The 17,881-nt window shown below is 41.1% G+C and overlaps 1 protein-coding gene across 1 annotated transcript in view; it reads left to right on the top strand.

The window, feature by feature from the left end:
- dctd (dCMP deaminase) overlaps positions 1-17,881 on the top strand; it is a 58,208-nt gene that overhangs the window by 28,148 nt on the left and 12,179 nt on the right. The window contains exon 5 of the mRNA XM_073048069.1: positions 13,212-13,308. Coding sequence (XP_072904170.1) covers positions 13,212-13,308 — 97 coding nt within the window. The remainder of the gene's footprint in view (positions 1-13,211; positions 13,309-17,881) is intronic.

Genomic DNA, 17,881 nt, shown 5'->3' with positions numbered 1-17,881 from the left:
TGTACAACACAGAAATGGGCCCTTTGGCATACCAAATCCATGTTGACTATCAAGCAAACATTAACACTTAATGCTGCATCTAATTTCATTTTGGGTTTCCCCAAGTTCTGCCATTACTTCTTAGAGACAACTTAGTGGCAATTAATCTACCAACCTGTACGTGTTTGGGATGTGGGGGAAAACTGGAGCACCTGGGAGGAATACACAGTTACAGGGAGGACTTGCAAACTTAACACAAATAGTGGAGGTCAGGATAGAAACCAGGTTGCTAGAGCTAAGGCAGCAGTTCTACCAGTTTCATCACTACACTGCTCCATCTATATAGCCTATTGGGTCCGTTTGTTTTCCCGAAGGACATATTCTTATGTAATTTATTGTTTAAAATGTAGTTAGCTGTGTTTCCTTGGATTTGTGGTACCTTGCTTTTTTACTTCATTTTGTTTGATGTCTGTCATTGTAATTCTTCTGTGCTCTGCTGCTACCAGCTTTGCACTTCTGTTTAAATCTCCCACTGTGTTTTCACCCAATGCTTTCAAGATCTTGTATGGTATTTAGACCTGTTGCTCTGTCTGGGGTGGAGGCCTCATTTACAGAAAATCAATACTACCTGCTATGATGGAATGATTGGTGGAATTATTGAAAGAATCATAGAATTGTTGTAACGGTGCAGGAGTCAATATAAATTCATACAGTGCGGAACAGCCCTTCAGCCCAACTTGTCCATGCTGATCAAGATTCATATTTAAACTAGTCCCATTTGCCTGTTTTTGGCCATATCCCTCAATCTTTCCTAGCCACTTAGCTGTCCAATACACTTTAAATGTTGTCAATGCATCTGCCTCAACCACTTCTTCTGGCACCTCATTCCATATACTGACGACTGTCTGGGTGAAAATGTTGGCCCTTGGGTTCCTATTTAATTCCTCCTTATACCTTTAATCTATAACCACTAGTTCTTGATTCACCAAACCAGACTGCACATTCACCTGATCTATGCACCTCTTGATTTTTTTTGCCTCTATAAGATTGCTCATCATTTTCATACACTCTAGTAAAAAAAAAAATGGCTCAACCTCTCTCTGTAACTCAGCTCCTCGAGTACTGCAGCATCTTTGTAAATCTCCACTGCACAGTTTCCAGCTGGATGGCATCTTTCCTACAACAGGGTGACCAAAGCAATATCTCAAATGCAGCCTCACAAGCATCTTGTACAAATGCAACATGACATCCCGAATGTCTATACCCAGTGTCCTGACTACAAAGTGAAACCCAATAGCATGAATGACAGCACCTTCTATGCCCGCCTTGAAAAGGAGAATATAACTACAGCTGTGAAGATCCCTGCTGCACCCAGTGACCCTATGCTGTCTGTCTTGGAGGCAGGAGGGTGAACCTTCGAAAGGTAGCAGGCCCCAATGGACTGCCTGGTAAGAAGGCTCTGAAACCCAGCCAACTGGCGGGAGTAATCAAGGACTTTTTCAACTTTTCACTGCTGCTGTTGGAAGCTCCCACTTCTAAAGGCCAAAAATTATACCAGTGCCCAAGAAGAGTATTGTGAGCTGCCTTAATATCGTCCAATAGTACTGACACCTACGGTGATGAAATGTTTTGAGAGATTGGTCATGGCCAGAGTCAACTCCTGCCTCAGCAAGGACCTGGACCCACTGCAATTTGCCTTTCACCACTATGGCAGACGCAATCTTAGTGGCTCTTCACACGGCCCTAGATCACCTGGGCAATACATCTATGTCAAGATGCTGTTCATTGGCTATAGCTCAGCGTTTAACATCATCATTTCTACAGTCCTGATCAATAAGCTGAAGAACCTGGGCTCTGTACCTCCCTCTGCAATTGGATTCTCAATTTCCTAACCGGAAGACCACAATCTGTGCAGATTGGTAACAATAACTGCTCCTCGCTGATGATCAACACCGGTGCATCTCAGGGATGTGTGTAGCCCAATGCTCTACTCTCTCTATGCCCATGACTGTGTGGCTGGGTATAGCTCAAATGCCATCTACAAATTTGCTCATGATACAACCATTATTAGCAAAATCTTAGATGGAGACGAGAGGACATACAATAGTAAGATATACCAGCTAGTTGAGTGGTGTTGCAGCAACAAGCTTGCACTCAGTGTCAGTAAGACCAAAGAGCTGATTGTGGACTTCAGGAAGGGTAAGATGAGGGAACACGAACCAATCCTCATAAAGGGATCAGAAGTGGAGAGAGTGAGCAATTTCAAGTTCCAGGGTGTCACGATCCCTGAGGATCTAACCTGATCCCAACATATCGATGCAATTTTAAAGAAAGCAAGACAGCGACTATATTTCATTAGGAGTTTGAGGAGATTTGGTTTTGGTTCACCTAAAACACTCAAACTTCTATAGATCTACTGGAGAGCATTCTGACAGGCTGCATTACTGTGTTATATGGTGGGGGGGGGGGCTGCTGCACAGGATCAAAGAAGCTATAAAAAGTTGTAAAATTAGTCATCTCCGTCTTGGATACTAGTCTCTGTAGTATACAAGAGATCTTCAAGGAGCAATGCCTCAGAAAGGCGGTGTCTATTATTAAGGACCCCTGTCACCCAGGGCATTTATGTATGTGTATGTGTGTGTGTATATATACATACACACTAATTGATTTACTTATTTCTTTCTATATTATTATGTATTGCATTGTACTGCTGCTGCTAAGTTAACAAATTTCATGACATATGCCGGTGATATTAAACCTGATTCAGATTCTGATACTGACTGATGAAGGCCAAGGTGCCGAAAGCCTTCTTCATCATTTTGTCTGCTTGTGATACCACTTTCAGGGAGCCATGTACTTGTACTCCTTTACTCTGTATACCCATGGCTGTGTTGCCACCCACAGCTCCAATCTGCTAATTAAATTTGCTGACGACACTACACTGATTGGCCTAATTCAAATAATAATGAGGCAGCCTACAGAGAAAGTCATCACCCTGACACAGTGGTGTCAAGAAAACAATCTCTCCCTCAATGTCATAAGAACAAAGGAGTTGGTTGTGGACTACAGGAGGAATGGAGACAGGCTAACCCCTTTTGACATCAATGGATCTGGGGTTGAGAGGGTGAACAGCTTTAAATTCCTCGGCATAAACATCACCGAGAATCTCACGTCTGTACATACCAGCTGTGTGGTGAAAAAGGCACCTCAGACGGTTGAAGAAATTTGGTATGGAACTCCAAATTCTAAGAACTTTCTGTAGGGCCACAATTGACAGCATCCTGACTGACTACATCACTGCCTGGTATGGGAACTGTACCTCCCTCAATCGCAGGACTCTGCAGGGAGTGGTGTGGACAGCCTAGCACATCTGTAGATGTCAACTTCCTACTGTTCAGGATATTTACAAAGACAGGTGTGTAAAAAGGGCCCGAAGGATCATTGGAGACCCAAGTCACCCCAACCACAAGCTGTTCCATCTGGGAAATAGTACCACAGCATAAAAGCCAGGACCAACAGGCTCCAGGACAGCTTCTTTCACCAGGCCAACAGACTGCTTAATTCACGCTGCCGCTACTGTATTTCTATGTTATATTGACTGTCCTGTTGTACATATTATTTATTATAAATTACTAAAATTGCACATTTAGACGGAGACATAACGTAAAGATTTTTATTCCTCATGTATATGAAGGATGTAAGTAATAAAATTAATTCACTTCAATTCAATTCCTAGGCCTTATGTTCTGCAAAACTCCCCAAGGCTCTCCATTTCATTGTGAAAGACCTGCCCTCAATTAATCTTCCTAAAATGCAACATCTCATGTTCTTCTGCATTAAACACAATTTGCCAATCTCAACTCACTTACCCAACTAATCAAGATCCCTCTTTAAATCCTGTTAACCATCTTCATTGTTAATGACACCCCTTGTTTTATTATCATTTGTAAAATTAGACCAAATTCAGCTCATTAAGTCTATGCTTGCTCCTAGTTGACCCATTCCAAGTTCGCTTCCCTGCTCTTTAGCCATAGGACTACCAGTTAATGCAAAAAGTCAAGGTGAACTAAATATTTCCTTTGTCTGTCTACTCTGGTAATTGCATATTTTTTTGAGGTTAGGAAGAAAAATGGTGCTTATAAGTGAAAGGAAGGTCTGGTATTTGTATTAGGAGTGCTTCATTTGAAAGGGTTTAATTAAAGGTAAATAATTTGGTTCTCCATATTATGTGAAAGTTTAGGGAAGGAGTGGTGGGAAAGGTTAAAATTTCCTCTCATTATCTTTAGTAGCGATTTGGATATCCAGGAATCCCCATTCTGGCTCCCCTCTTACCACTTTTCTTTTCCTCACCTGCCCATCACCTCACGCTTTCTCTCTTTTCTCCCAATGTCCACTCTCTTGTCCTGTTAGACTCCTCCTTCAGCCCTTAGAATTCCACATATCACCTCCCAGCTTCTTACTTCATTTCCCTGCCCACCCACCAACCAGCCCCCTCACCTGGTTTCACCTGCTATCTGCCAGCTTGCACCCCCCCACCCCACCCACCTTATTCTGGCTTCCTCCCCCTTCCTTCCCAGTCCTGATGCATCTAGGCTCGAAACATTGTTTGTTTGTTCCCCTCCATAGATGCTGCCTGATCTGCTGAGTTCCTCCAGCATTTTGTGTGTTGTTCAGGAATGGAAATTTCAACTTTTCTTCAGCATTGATAGTTTTAAATTGGATGACAAATAATTAATTTCAATGGGTCAACTAGCTCAGGTCACGAGGGCTGTTGACAGTTTTGTAACCAATTACAACTGGTTCTAAGTCAAGTGGCTGCTTTATTTAGTGCTCCATCGGCTTCTTTGAGTGGAGTTTTTTGTATCACTTATTTTATATTGCTAGACGATTGAAAGCTGTTGTCTGGGAAGTGAAAGGACGCAAAGAAGCCATCAGATGTAAAATGAAGAACAGCAGTCGGAATAAATAATGCGAGTCACAATACGTGCTTTGCCTCTGTGTATTCAGGGGAGCCTGAAGTGAGCAGCATTTTCACTGCTCTGCTGCTGTGCCTCTGATCTACACAGTAGTCTCTTGAGAAGAGATGCCAAGAACAGTAAATATAATTTAAAGCAATTGTGCATTAGTTGTGCTCAACTTACTGCAGTTGTCAGCTAAATATTTTCTTTCTAATAAAACAGCTGTAAGATCAAAAATAAATTACGTTGTGAATAAAAAAAATTAATTGGTTTCTCTTATATGGGTTATCATTACCATGAATAGCTCGCATTGTATTAAATATGTGGAACTGATTCTGTTGCATGCTACTTTCACTTTTCATGAAAGGGTGGTCTAAAAATTATTAAGCAACTATCAAACTTGCCTTATTTCAGTTTGACTGAAACTTAATGTTATGCTTTTCCCTACCTTTGGCAATCATAATTTGGGAGATGATTTTTAATTTTTAGAAAAGGGGGCCATTAATTGGATTATTGGATGCCTTCAACTTGGTCTACAAGTCTTTTATTTAGCTATTCATTTTTCACCTTTGAATATCCACTCCTCTTGTTATTCTATGCACCTTCCAGCTGTTTTCACCCATCACATCCTTCCTAGTTTATTAACACTGGCTTCAATTAAAGCACTCCTGCTGTCAGCTTATCTGCTTGGCATTATGTGGTGTTTGAACTTGAGATCTTACTGCTGTGTGCAGCTTATTTCCATTGGATAACAAATCAGTCAGGTTTCTTATCACTGACGTCTGTCGTGAATTTTCTTTTGCAGCATCAGTACAGTACAATACATAAAATACAATAAATTACAATAAGAATAGTGAAGGGTTCTGATGAGCTGCCATCGTACTGAACAGTAGCCCTCATGTCATCATGGATTGACTTGATGATACTTTGGAGTTTCGGGGGACAGCTGATCTAGAGGAGAATCTGAAAGAGCCCATCCCTGCGACAAGGTCGAATGCCTTGGTTAAGTCGATGAAAGTGACATAGAGGGGTTTCTGTTCTGGAGTTGACGGAGTGAGAAAATCATGTTGACAGTTGACCTCCTTGCGCGAAAACCACATTAGGACGCAGGGTAGATTTGTTCTGCCAGAGTTTGTAGACGTGCTAGAGCTACAGGAGCAAAGACTTTGCCGACAATACTCAGGAGGGAGATACCCCTGTAGTTGTTGTAGTCGCTCCTATCACCCTTGTTCTTGTACAAAGTGACGATTTTGGAGTCGTGCATATCCTGTGGTATGGCTCCTTCCTTCCAGCACTGACAGAGGACCTTGTGTAAAGGTCAATAAGAATATAAGTATTAAAATAGTCAAAAAGAATAAACTAGTGAGGTAGTATTCCTGGGTCGTTCAGAAATCTGATGGCGGATGGGGAAGAAGCTGTTCCTAACATGTTGAATATGTGTCTTGAAGCTCCTGCTGTACCTCCTCCCTTATGGCGGTAATGAGAAGAGGGTATGTTCTGGGTGGTGAGAGTTCTTACTGATGGATGCATCTCCTTTTAAAAGCTTCATCAAGATCTGTGTGGATGAGTGTTTTCCTTCAAGATCATGCCAGACTTGACCAAAACCAGAAACAACTGATGAACCATCCTTTGGTATTCTATATGTTTGGAGTGCCACCTTGTGCAGAAAGTCAGAACAAGCATTCCCCACAGAGGCGCTGTGAGGTCAAACTGGTCTCTGCTAGTCTCACAGGATGACACAAGAGACTTCTGCACGTATTTTTTTATTTTTTGACGTACCGAGTGGAATGGGCCCTTCTGGCACTTTCAGCCACGACACTCAGTAACTCCCAATTTCACGGAACAATTTACAATGATCAATTAACCTACCGACCGCTACATTTTTGGACTGCAGGAGGACATCCAAGCTCCTGGAGGAAGCCTGTGCAGTCACGGGGAGAACATACAAACTCCACACAGGCAGCTGTGGGAATTGAAATGGAGTCGCTGGAACTGTAAAGCATTGTGCTACGCTACAGTGTCACCTGGAGGAAGAGCATGAAAATTTCTTCTGGTGTTGTGGCTACTACCCATAACTCCACCGGGACCGTTAAAGCAAATTAGCTTGTGATTATTATGCAGCTGCTTGAACGAACTTGATTTAAGTTTGACTTTCAGTGTAAGCACCACTCTACATTATCTTGCTGATAATGTAGAACCGGTGACTGAGTCTGTACTGCTCCAGCAACTCTATCCAAGCTGGAATTGGAGAGCATCTATTTACTATCATAATAATTCTAACTTTTCTGCTTACTATTCCTTTGTCATAATGTAATTTCATCTGATCCATGCTGCCTTTTCCAAATGGATCATGTATATTTACTCCTTAAAATAGCAATCTCTGCCTCTTAGCCTTTAGTCACTGAATTGTTGCTGAATAGAAAAGTTCAGTGACATGACACCAATTTATTCAGTTATATTTATTCTCTGCAAGTTGACATGTGCAACAGATGAAGCAGTTAATGATCTTTATAGATAGACAAAGCTGATGCTGGGGTGAAAATATCTGACAACCTCCATTCACCATGCAGCAAATACATGTGGCAACTATTAGAGCTCCTGATGTGAAATCTTAGCATGTGGAACATTTGAGGTCTCAGGTCAGAAGAGTGTTGTTTAAATATAAAATGTGATTGCTCATTTTGATCAGAAATTAACTGTGCTCAAGAAATTGTAAGCTGTTAAAATTTTATGATTTGAAATGCAAGTTTTTACTACTCAGTTATTAATTGCAAAGAAAAGGACATTCTTCCTTTCTTTAATAGAAGGGACACTTTAAGCTGACCTCAAGCTGACATTTTAAGTCATCAGTTTAAAAAATCAGTAATTCTTTTCTTTTTGCATTCAGATAGCAAAAATATTGATTATGAGTCACTGTTGGTTGATATAAAGAATTTATTTTCCTTGTCCAGTGGACCTTATAAATCATTCAAAATATTTTGTAACTAAGCAATGATCTCTTTGCAGTATTGACAACTCAAAACCAATCTTTAGAAACTGACAGCTTTTTGTTATGTTGTAATTTCATCTATTCTATTTACATGGTGTGAAGATGGTGTGTTGATAGTTTTGTGCAGGACATGTTCAGCACATTGGGCTCCAAACAGACCTAATGGTAGAGTGTTATTCTGGAGTTTAGATTGTTATAGCTGGGGGTGGTAATGGGGACAAGCTCTCATTACCTAGAAAATGCTTCCAATGGCGTGCACCTCAAATAGCCACTGACAACCACATCCAGCTCCTGGTCTTTGCATGTGGCTTAGCTACCAAGTTCAGCAGAACCATTTCTACTGACAGGAGAAGCGGCAAAGATGGGTTATTGGCGCCTTAAAATCAGTTGTTTCGGGCAGATGGGGCTCGTCTGCCGTGGTTGGCAGCTGATCTAGGAGAAGAAAAACTCAGACCTCAAACCTCTGCTGCCTTGCAGCTAAACCTACTCATGGGGAAAGCTTCGGGAGTAGACCCCAAGGGAGAAATCTGGAGCTGGAGTCCCTAAGGCAATTGTACATTGAGTTCAATGCTGACCGGCAACTCCTGCAATACTGCTGGTACCAAACTGTTTCGGTCTCTGCTGTTCCACTAGGTTCATGCGTGAAGGGAGGGAGCTTGCTACATGGGTAACAGCTTGCTCTCCATAACGTACTGACCAGACTGGCTTATCTAGACAGCTAGGACGTAATATCCATGGTCGACCATGACTGCCGGATGCCTCAACCACAATGGTTTTCATTGCCCCACACCGCCACCATATCCTGGTATCAGTTTAGACACCTCTGTGTGTTCCTCCTCTTGGAGCACCTCCATTCAGTTGGTCTACATCTTTTTAGCTTGTCATCCATTTGGAAACTGAGTATGCATGTACAGCAAGGTTAGACAGATTTGTATAGCTCAAGGAAGTTCCAAGTGAATGCTTCACTGCTGGAGTTGTTGTTCTGCAGATGAGATGTTAAACTGAGTCCCTGGCTATGTTGAAGTGGCACTACATCCTTGGGCTTTCTTGGTCAACACCAGGGAAGGGGTATTTTCTGGACATTGTCACATTGTAGTTGTAGGAGTTTGTGGTGCTATGGTTAATTGTTTTATCTGTTACAATGACTATGCTTGTATATTGAGTTGGTAGCAGGGTAGTTTAGCAATCCCTGTAAAAATGGAAAATGAGATTTGTTTAATACACAAACTTTGTTATACGTAATATGGTTATGAGGGGGGTTATGTAGTGGACACCCAAAAAAAATTAGATTGAAACTTGCATCCTAATGTTAACTGTTAATTTTCTCTGCTGACTAGACAATGCTGACAAGTTGAATATCCATTTAGAGATCATCCCTGGGTACAAGCAATTTCTTTTTTAATAGCTGTCTATAAGTTTATTTTCGACTGTAAGTTGGAATATCACTCCATAATGGTAACCACACCTCCAAAGTATTATAATGAATAACATCAAAAGCACAAGACTCATTGAAAACAATTGCTAAAAGTGGAAATGGTGCAGAAAAGAGGAAACTAGTTCTGCCATTTGTAGGAATGAATGCGTGTATATATGTCAGACTTCTGAATATAATATTATGACACCTCATTTGTACAAGGGAATGCCCATAAATTAAGTGTTTGTAGCGCAGGGATGGCCTGTAGTTAATTTGCAATGTGTGTCAACACCATTTGAGCGGCATCGTAGCGGCATAAGGTCACTTTACAAATCATAAGCAGCTTTTACTTCCTGTCAGCTGTTTCATTTAGGAGTTCTTTGTTCTTGCAGTATAATTAAGGAATTTTCTTAGAACTATTTTGAGAAAGATTTATCTCAAAGATGGGATTTTATGTTCATTGGTTAGGAATTCCTATGTTGTTATGTTGTCCCAAGTTGCAAACACTTGCCTTATTCTGGAATTTTCCAGTGTAGGAGAATCTTTTTGTTTTGTTTCTCTTTTGCACTGCCTCTAATTAATCCCACTTGTGCTTCTTCCTGATGTAGCTTTTCCCACCCTCCCCAAGTTACAATTATTAAACATTTCATAGATTCTTAGAAGGTTGTGGATTGTTCAAAGGGATCTGGAAATAACCATATAACAATTACAGCATGGAAACAGGCCATCTTGGCCCTTCTAGTCTGTGTTGAACGCTTACTCTCACCTAGTCCCACTGACCTGCACTCAGCCCATAACCCTCCATTCCTTTCCTGTCCATATACTTATCCAATTTTACTTTAAATGACAATACCGAACCTGCCTCTACCACTTCTACTGGAAGCTCGTTCCACACCTACCACTCTCTAAGTAAAGAAATTCCCTCTCGTGTTACCCTTAAACTTTTGCCCCCTAATTCTCAACATGTCCTCTTGTTTGAATCTCCCCTACTCTCAATGGAAAAAGTCTATCCATGTCAACTCTATCTATCCTCATAATTTTAAATACCTCTATCAAGTCCCCCCTCAACCTTCTACATTCCAAAGAATAAAGACCTAACTTGTTCAACCTTCCCCTGTAACTTAGGTGCTGAAACCCAGGTAACATTCTAGTAAATCTTCTCTGTACTCTCTCTGTTTTGTTGACATCTTTCCTATAATTCGGTGACCAGAACTGTACACAATACTCCAAATTTGGCCTTACCAATGCCTTGTACAATTTTAACATTGCATCCCAACTCCTATACTCAATGCTCTGATTAATAAAGGCCAACATACCAAAAGCTTTCTTCACCACCCTATCCACATGAGATTCCACCTTCAGGGAACTATGCACCATTATTCCTAGATCACTCTGTTCTACTGCATTCTTCAATGCCCTACCATTTACCATGTACATCCTATTTGAATTATTCCTACCAAAATGTAGCACCTCACACTTATCAGCATTAAACTCCATCTGCCATCGTTCAGCCCACTCTTCTAACTGGCCTAAATCTCTCTGCAGGCTTTGAAAACCTACTTCATTATCCACAACAACACCTACCTTAGTATCATCTGCATACTTACTAATCCAATTTACCACCCCATCATTCAGATCATTAATGTATATGACAAACAACATTGACCCAGTACAGATCCCTGAGGCACACCACTAGTCACTGGCCTCCAACCTGACAAACAGTTATCCACCACTACTCTCTGGCATCTCCCATCCAGCCACTGTTGAATCCATTTTACTACTTCAATATTAATACCTAACGATCGAACCTTCCATGCGGAACCTTGTCAAAGGCCTTACTGAAGTCCATATAGACAACACCCACTGCTTTACCCTCATCAACTTTCCTCGTAACCTCTTCAAAAAATTCAATAAGATTTGTCAAACATGACCTTCCACGCACAAATCCATGTTGACTGTTCCTAATCGGACCCTGTCTATCCAGATAATTATATATACCATCTCTAAGAATACTTTCCATTAATTTACCCACCACTGACATCAAACTGACAGACCTATAATTGCTAGGTTTACTCTTAGAACCCTTTTTAAACAATGGAACCACATGAACAATATGCCAATCCTCTGGCACCATCCCCGTTTCTAATGACATTTGAAATATTTCTGTCAGAACCTCTGATATTTCTACACTAACCTCCCTCAAGGTCCTATGGAATATCCTGTCAGGACCTGGAGATTTATCCACTTTTATATTCCTTAAAAGCGCCAGTACTTCCTCCTCTTTAATCGTCATGGTTTCCATAACTTCCCTACTTGTTTCTCTTACCTTACACAATTCAATATCCTTCTCCTTAGTGAATATCGAAGAAAAGAAATTGTTCAAAATCTCCCCCGTCTCTTTCGGCTCCACACATAGCTGTTTACTCTGATTCTCTAAGGGACCAATTTTTTCCCTCACTGTCCTTTTGCTATTAGTATAACTAGAAACCCTTCGGATTTATTTTCACCTTACTTGCCAAAGCAACCTTGTATCTTTTAGCTTTTCTAATTTCTTTCTTAAGATTCTTCTTACATTCTTTATATTCCTCAAGCACCTCATTCACTCCATGCTGCCTATATTTATTGTAGAAATCCATGTTCATAAGTCACTGAAAGTGCAGCAGGCAGTTGATTCTGAGAGAGGGGATGTCATGCTACAATTTCATAAAGCCTTGCTGAGAATACATAGGTGTTCTTATCTATCAAGATGGTGCAAGAAAGATTCATCAAATTGATTTCTGGAAAGGCAGAAGCCTGAATGGGCCTGACCTCTCTTCTGTGGAATGAAAGGGTTACTTTATGAGGAACGTCGGGCAGCTCTTGGTCTGTGTTTCCTGGAGTTCAAGAGAATGAGGGGGGATCTCATAGAAACATTTAGAATGTTAAAAGGCCTGAACAGATTAGATATGGCAAAGTTATTTCCCATGGTAGGGGATTCTAGGACAAGAGGGCACAAATTGAGGATTTAAGGACGTCCTTTTGGAACTGAGATGTGGAGAAATTACTTTAGTGAGAGGGTGGTAAATCTGTGGAATTTGTTGCCATGAGCGGCTGTGGCGGCCAAGTCATTGGGTGTATTTAAGGCAGAGATAGATAGGTTCTTGATTAGCTAGGCCATCAAAGGGTATGGCGTGAAAGCAGGGAAGTGAGGATGACTGGAAGAATTGGATCAGCTCATGATTGAATGGCGGAGCAGACTCGATTGGCCGAATGGCCTACTTCTGCTCCTATATCTTATGGTCTTATGGAAATTAGAATGAGACAGGCAACCTCATTAAAGGTGATCCTTGGGGCAATCTGACAGGGAAGATGAGGCTAAGACGTTTGCCTAGCATATGGGCTACGGTGCCAGAATAAAGGGTAGGCCACTTGGGCTTGAAATGAGAAGGGAATATCTTTAATATGTTGAAGAATTTTTAAATTTTTCTATTCCAGAGCTCTCTGAATGCTTTGACATTGATTGCATTCAGAGCAGAGATCAGTAAGTTAATTTTCAGCACAGATACAGGCCCTTCAGCCCAGCAAGTCCATGGTGGCTATAGTGTACATCCAGCTAGTCGCCATATTCTGTATTCGGCCCATGTCTTCTTCCTTGGCACGTTGCTATTTTCTTATATTCTTATTTAAATTGCTTTAAAGATGCTGCTTTCAGAATAATAGAGACCTGCTGCACAGAACAAATTTCCTTTAACTCAACTTAGTCTGTTCAGGGTACCAATACTACTGGCAGTGAAAATATTTTTTTTAATCAGTGTTGCCACTTTTGAACATCCTAATGAAAATTATTTTGCTACTTTGTGAACCTGATGCATTTAGTGTTTTTTTTTTGTAGGCATCAGCAAGGTTACTTACATGTCAGACAAGTACCAGGATTTGCCAGAAATGAAGGCCTCCAGACTCATGTTGGACATGGCTGGTGTAGAATGCAGGTAAGCAGATGGTGTATGGGATTAGACGCTAAATTACTTATAAAGAATAAAGCTCCATCCACAAGGAAAATGCCTCTTTGATTGTGATATACATGTGTTGGTGTCAAGTGACAATCTGTGTGTAGGCACAAAGCTGGGTAGCACAGCTGGTGGAACAGCTGCCTCACAGATCTAACAACCTGGTTTTCATCCTGACCTCTGGCGCCGTCTGTATGGAGCTTGTACATTCTCTCGTGTGTTTCCTCCAGGTGCTCAGGATATCTCCCGCATCCCAAAAATGTGCGGATTTGGTAGGTTAATTGGCCATTGTGAATTGCCCTTAAGGGTGCAATGGAGAGGTAGAATTAGAGGGTGGAGGGTGTGAAAAGGAAATGATCACCATGATGTGGACTCAGTGGACCGAAGCACACAGAAATGGTTCCTATTTCTCCATGATATGAATTAAAATTTTGGATGTCTGGTGAAACTATTTCCTTTTTCACTGCTGTGGGCTCACATAGTGCAAGCTGGATCAGCTAATATGGTGATTGTTAGCCTGGGATGCCTGTTTCCCAGCCACTCTGGGGGGAGGGGCCTTTTCCACAATATGTATTGTTTCCCTTAACACCTTCTGCCCTCAGATTCTACCTCTCCATTGCACCCTTAGGGCGATTTACAATGGCCAATTAACCTACCAAATCTGCACATTTGTGGAGTACTTTTGTCAAATGATCTTGTAATGTAATTTGACCTTCCAGCTTATTAAATTTTAATCTGCACTCTTTTTTTCCCCATTGAATCATGATTCCCAGACATCCTCTGGCTCTAACTATTGCTCAGTGGGGCACCTGCAGGTTTTGAGATCATGGTCTGTATGCTTTTGGTTCTATCACATGCAGTGGTGGGTAGTGTGAGCTGTGGAAGCCAGAGTCTCCATGTGAAAAGATAGACTTTAACCATCTATTGAATGATTGCACCCTCTGAATTTCCCCTGTATGTGGAAACATTCAAATCCTGTGCCCTTTCCTCTTCCCCTTCAGAATACCATAAGACAAAGGAGCAGAATTGGGCTATTTGGCCCATCAAGTCTGCTCTGCCTTTGATAATGGCTGATTTATTATCCCTCTCAATTCCATTACCCTGTAATCTTTGACATCCTTACTAATTAAGAACCGATCAACTTCTGCTTTAAATATACCCAGTGACATGGCCTCCACAGCCGCCTGTGGCAATGAATTCCACCAATTCACCATCTTCGGCTAAAGAAATTCCTCCTCATCTCTGTTCTAAAGGGGCGTCATTGTATTCTGAGGCTGAGCCGTCTGGTCATATAGACTCACCCACTGTAGTAAACATTCTCTCCACGTCCACTCTAGCTAGGCCTTTCAATACAGTTGGCCCTTCTTATCCACAAATTCCACATCCGTGAATCCAACCGACCGCGAATCGTGAAAACCTGGAAGTGCTCTTCCAGCACTTGTTGTTCGAGCATGTACAGACTTTTTTCTCGTCATTATTCCCTAAACAATGCAGTATAACAACTATTTTACATAGCATTTACATTGTATTAGGTACTATAAGTAATCTAGAGATGATTTAAAGTATACGGGAGGATGTGCGTGGGTTATCGTGGATCGAGATCGAAAAAAATCAGAAGTTCTCTTACCAAGTATGTTGGAACAGGTATATCCGGTATTATTTAGCGTCAGTTAGTCAAACTTTTGTCTTAGTATATAGTATATATTTTACCTATCTATGCATATAAAACACTTAATAACATATGTTTCAGCGCCGGGCTCGGGAACCGTTCCCGAGTGCGAGCCAGTGTCAGACTGCTTTCGAGTGCACTCTCCATCCGTGGCAGGTTGATGTGGAGGATCAAAAATTCAAAACCCAATAATTAAACCACTGCGTTGCTTAGTAATAATTGTAGCTTTCATCGGGGCAGGGCCTTTCTCACTTTATCCTTTAAAATTGTTCAGATCGTTGACTGACGTAGCCTAATGCTTTTCCATTGACCGATGGCGTTTCACCTCTTTCCGATCGCTTTATTACTTCCACTTATTTTCAATCGTGATTATTTTCGTGAACAGAAACACTGCACATTCAGAGCTCTGGCGCCGGGTCCTAATGTCCACAGCATTGAGATAGATCTGGGGTTCCGCTGGGTCCTAAGATCCACTGAATTGAGACAGGTTGAATAAGGGACTTGAGCATCTGCGAATTTTGGTATCCGCGGGGGATCCCAGAACCAATTCCTCGCTAATAAGGAGGGCCAACTGTATTTGATAGGCTTCAAAGAGACTCCCCATCATTTTGCTAAACTCCAGCGAGTAACCATATAACAATTACAGCACGGAAGCAGGCCATCTCGGCCCTTCTAGTCCGTGTCGAACGCTTACTCTCACCTAGTCCCACTGACCTGCACTCAGCCCATAACCCTCCATTCCTTTCCTGTCCATATACTTACCAATTTTACTTTAAATGACAATACCGAACCTGCCTCTACCACTTCTACTGGAAGCTCGTTCCACACAGCTACCACTCTCTGAGTAAAGAAATTCCCCCTCGTGTTACCCTTAAACTTTTGCCCCCTAACTCTCAACTCATGTCCTCTTGTTTGAATCTCCCCTACTCTCAATGGAAAAAGCCTATCCACATCAACTCTATCTATCCCCCTCATAATTTTAAATACCTCTATCAAGTCCCCCCTCAACCTTCTACGCTCCAAAGAATAAAGACCTAACTTGTTCAGCCTTACCCTGTAACTTAGGTGCTGAAACCCAGGTAACATTCTAGTAAATCTTCTCTGTACTCTCTCTGTTTTGTTGACAACTTTCCTATAATTCGGTGACCAGAACTGTACACAATACTCTAAATTCGGCCTTACCAATGCCTTGTACAATTTTAACATTACATCCCAACTCCTATACTCAATGCTCTGATTAATAAAGGCCAACATACCAAAAGCTTTCTTCACCACCCTATCCACATGAGATTCCACCTTCAGGGAACTATGCACCATTATTCCTAGATCACTCTGTTCTACTGCATTCTTCAATGCTCTACCATTTACCATGTATGTCCTGTTTGGATTATTCCTACCAAAATGTAGCACCTCACACTTATCAGCATTAAACTCCATCTGCCATCTTTCAGCTCACCCTTCTAACTGGCCTAAATTTCTCTGCAAGCTTTGAAAACCTACTTCATTATCCACAACGCCACTTACCTTAGTATCATCTGCTACTAAGGTACTGACCAGAGCCAACAAATGCTCCTCATGCATCAACCCTTTCATTCACAGGTTAATTTTCATGATCCTCCTGTGGACCCTCTCCAATGTCAGCACATCTTTTCTTAGATAAGGGGCCCAGAACTTTTCACCATAATCCAAGTGTGGTCTAGCCAATGCCTTATAAAGACATTGCACCAAATACATCTGTACAGTCCTCTTTTTAAAAACAAATAGTTAAAACTGTTCCACACTTGCTGGATTTATACATATTGTATTCAAATGTACATTTCCTCTGCCTAGCAACTTTATCCAGCTGTCTCATTCTGGAGCCAATGGTTCATTTCTTTATTTTTATATGTGCTCTGTTCCATCTTGTCATCTTTGTTCTGCATGAACTGAGCCTCCTTGTTTATGGTTTGAGCGTCCCTGTGTTTGTGCTGTCAGTTTACAGTGTTTGAGTAGTGGCCATGAATTGCAATTCATTCTATTTACAGCACTGAACTGGTCATTTTGTTCCACAAACCCCTCTGACGTGTGATACTTGCTCTTGCTTCAGTTTTTTTTGACACATCCTAAGTGTCAGCAACAAATGCTGACCTTGCCACCAACCTGTAGATGAGCAAAAAAAAACTTCTTTACCAAGCTGCAGTTCAGTAACTGAGCATTTATAGCTTACTGGAATAAAAAAAGTCTCCAAAGTTACTCAATCCTTTGATGTAGGAGATTTCCTTCTCGCTCTTTCCTAAATGGTTGACCTCTTTGTTCCTCACTCACTACCTCAGGTTCTCCAGCCTCTGGAAAAAGGTATCTACTCTGCCAAACTTTAGATTCCTGAGCAACACACGAAAAAAAAATGCTGGAGGAACTCGACAAGTTAGGCAGCATCTATGGTGAAGAATAAACAGTCAATGTTTTGGGACAAGATCTTCTATGTTTCAGTGAGATTGCATTATATTTCACTAAACTGAAGCAAGTATGGGGCAATCTTACTCAGTTCTCTCTGATAAAATTTAATTCCTTCAATCAATCAGTTACTTCCCCTAAAATTTAGGTTGACCCTGTAAATTTCCAATTTTTAAGCGAATCTACATATAGTGTCTTGAAAAAGTATTCAGTCCCCATAACTATTTTCACATATTACTGTCTCATTTTTATAAATTTGATATATATTGGAGTCTCAAGAAGGCGCTCATGGAGTAAACTGCTTCTAGGCTTTGCTCCAAACCTTTTACGTCTTTTTAACCTACAAACACCCCTTAAAGGATCTTTTTATACTTATTCTAAAGGGGTCTAAACATACAGAATTTTTTCTTTTTAACTATTTGAATTATTCTCAACTTGTTGAAATGTCTAGAG

This window comes from Hemitrygon akajei, chromosome 6 (assembly GCF_048418815.1).
Source record: "Hemitrygon akajei chromosome 6, sHemAka1.3, whole genome shotgun sequence".
In the NCBI taxonomy this organism is placed as follows: Eukaryota; Metazoa; Chordata; class Chondrichthyes; order Myliobatiformes; family Dasyatidae; genus Hemitrygon; species Hemitrygon akajei.
The sequence above is the reverse complement of the archived record's forward strand: the minus strand, read 5'-3'. Positions and strand labels throughout refer to the sequence as shown.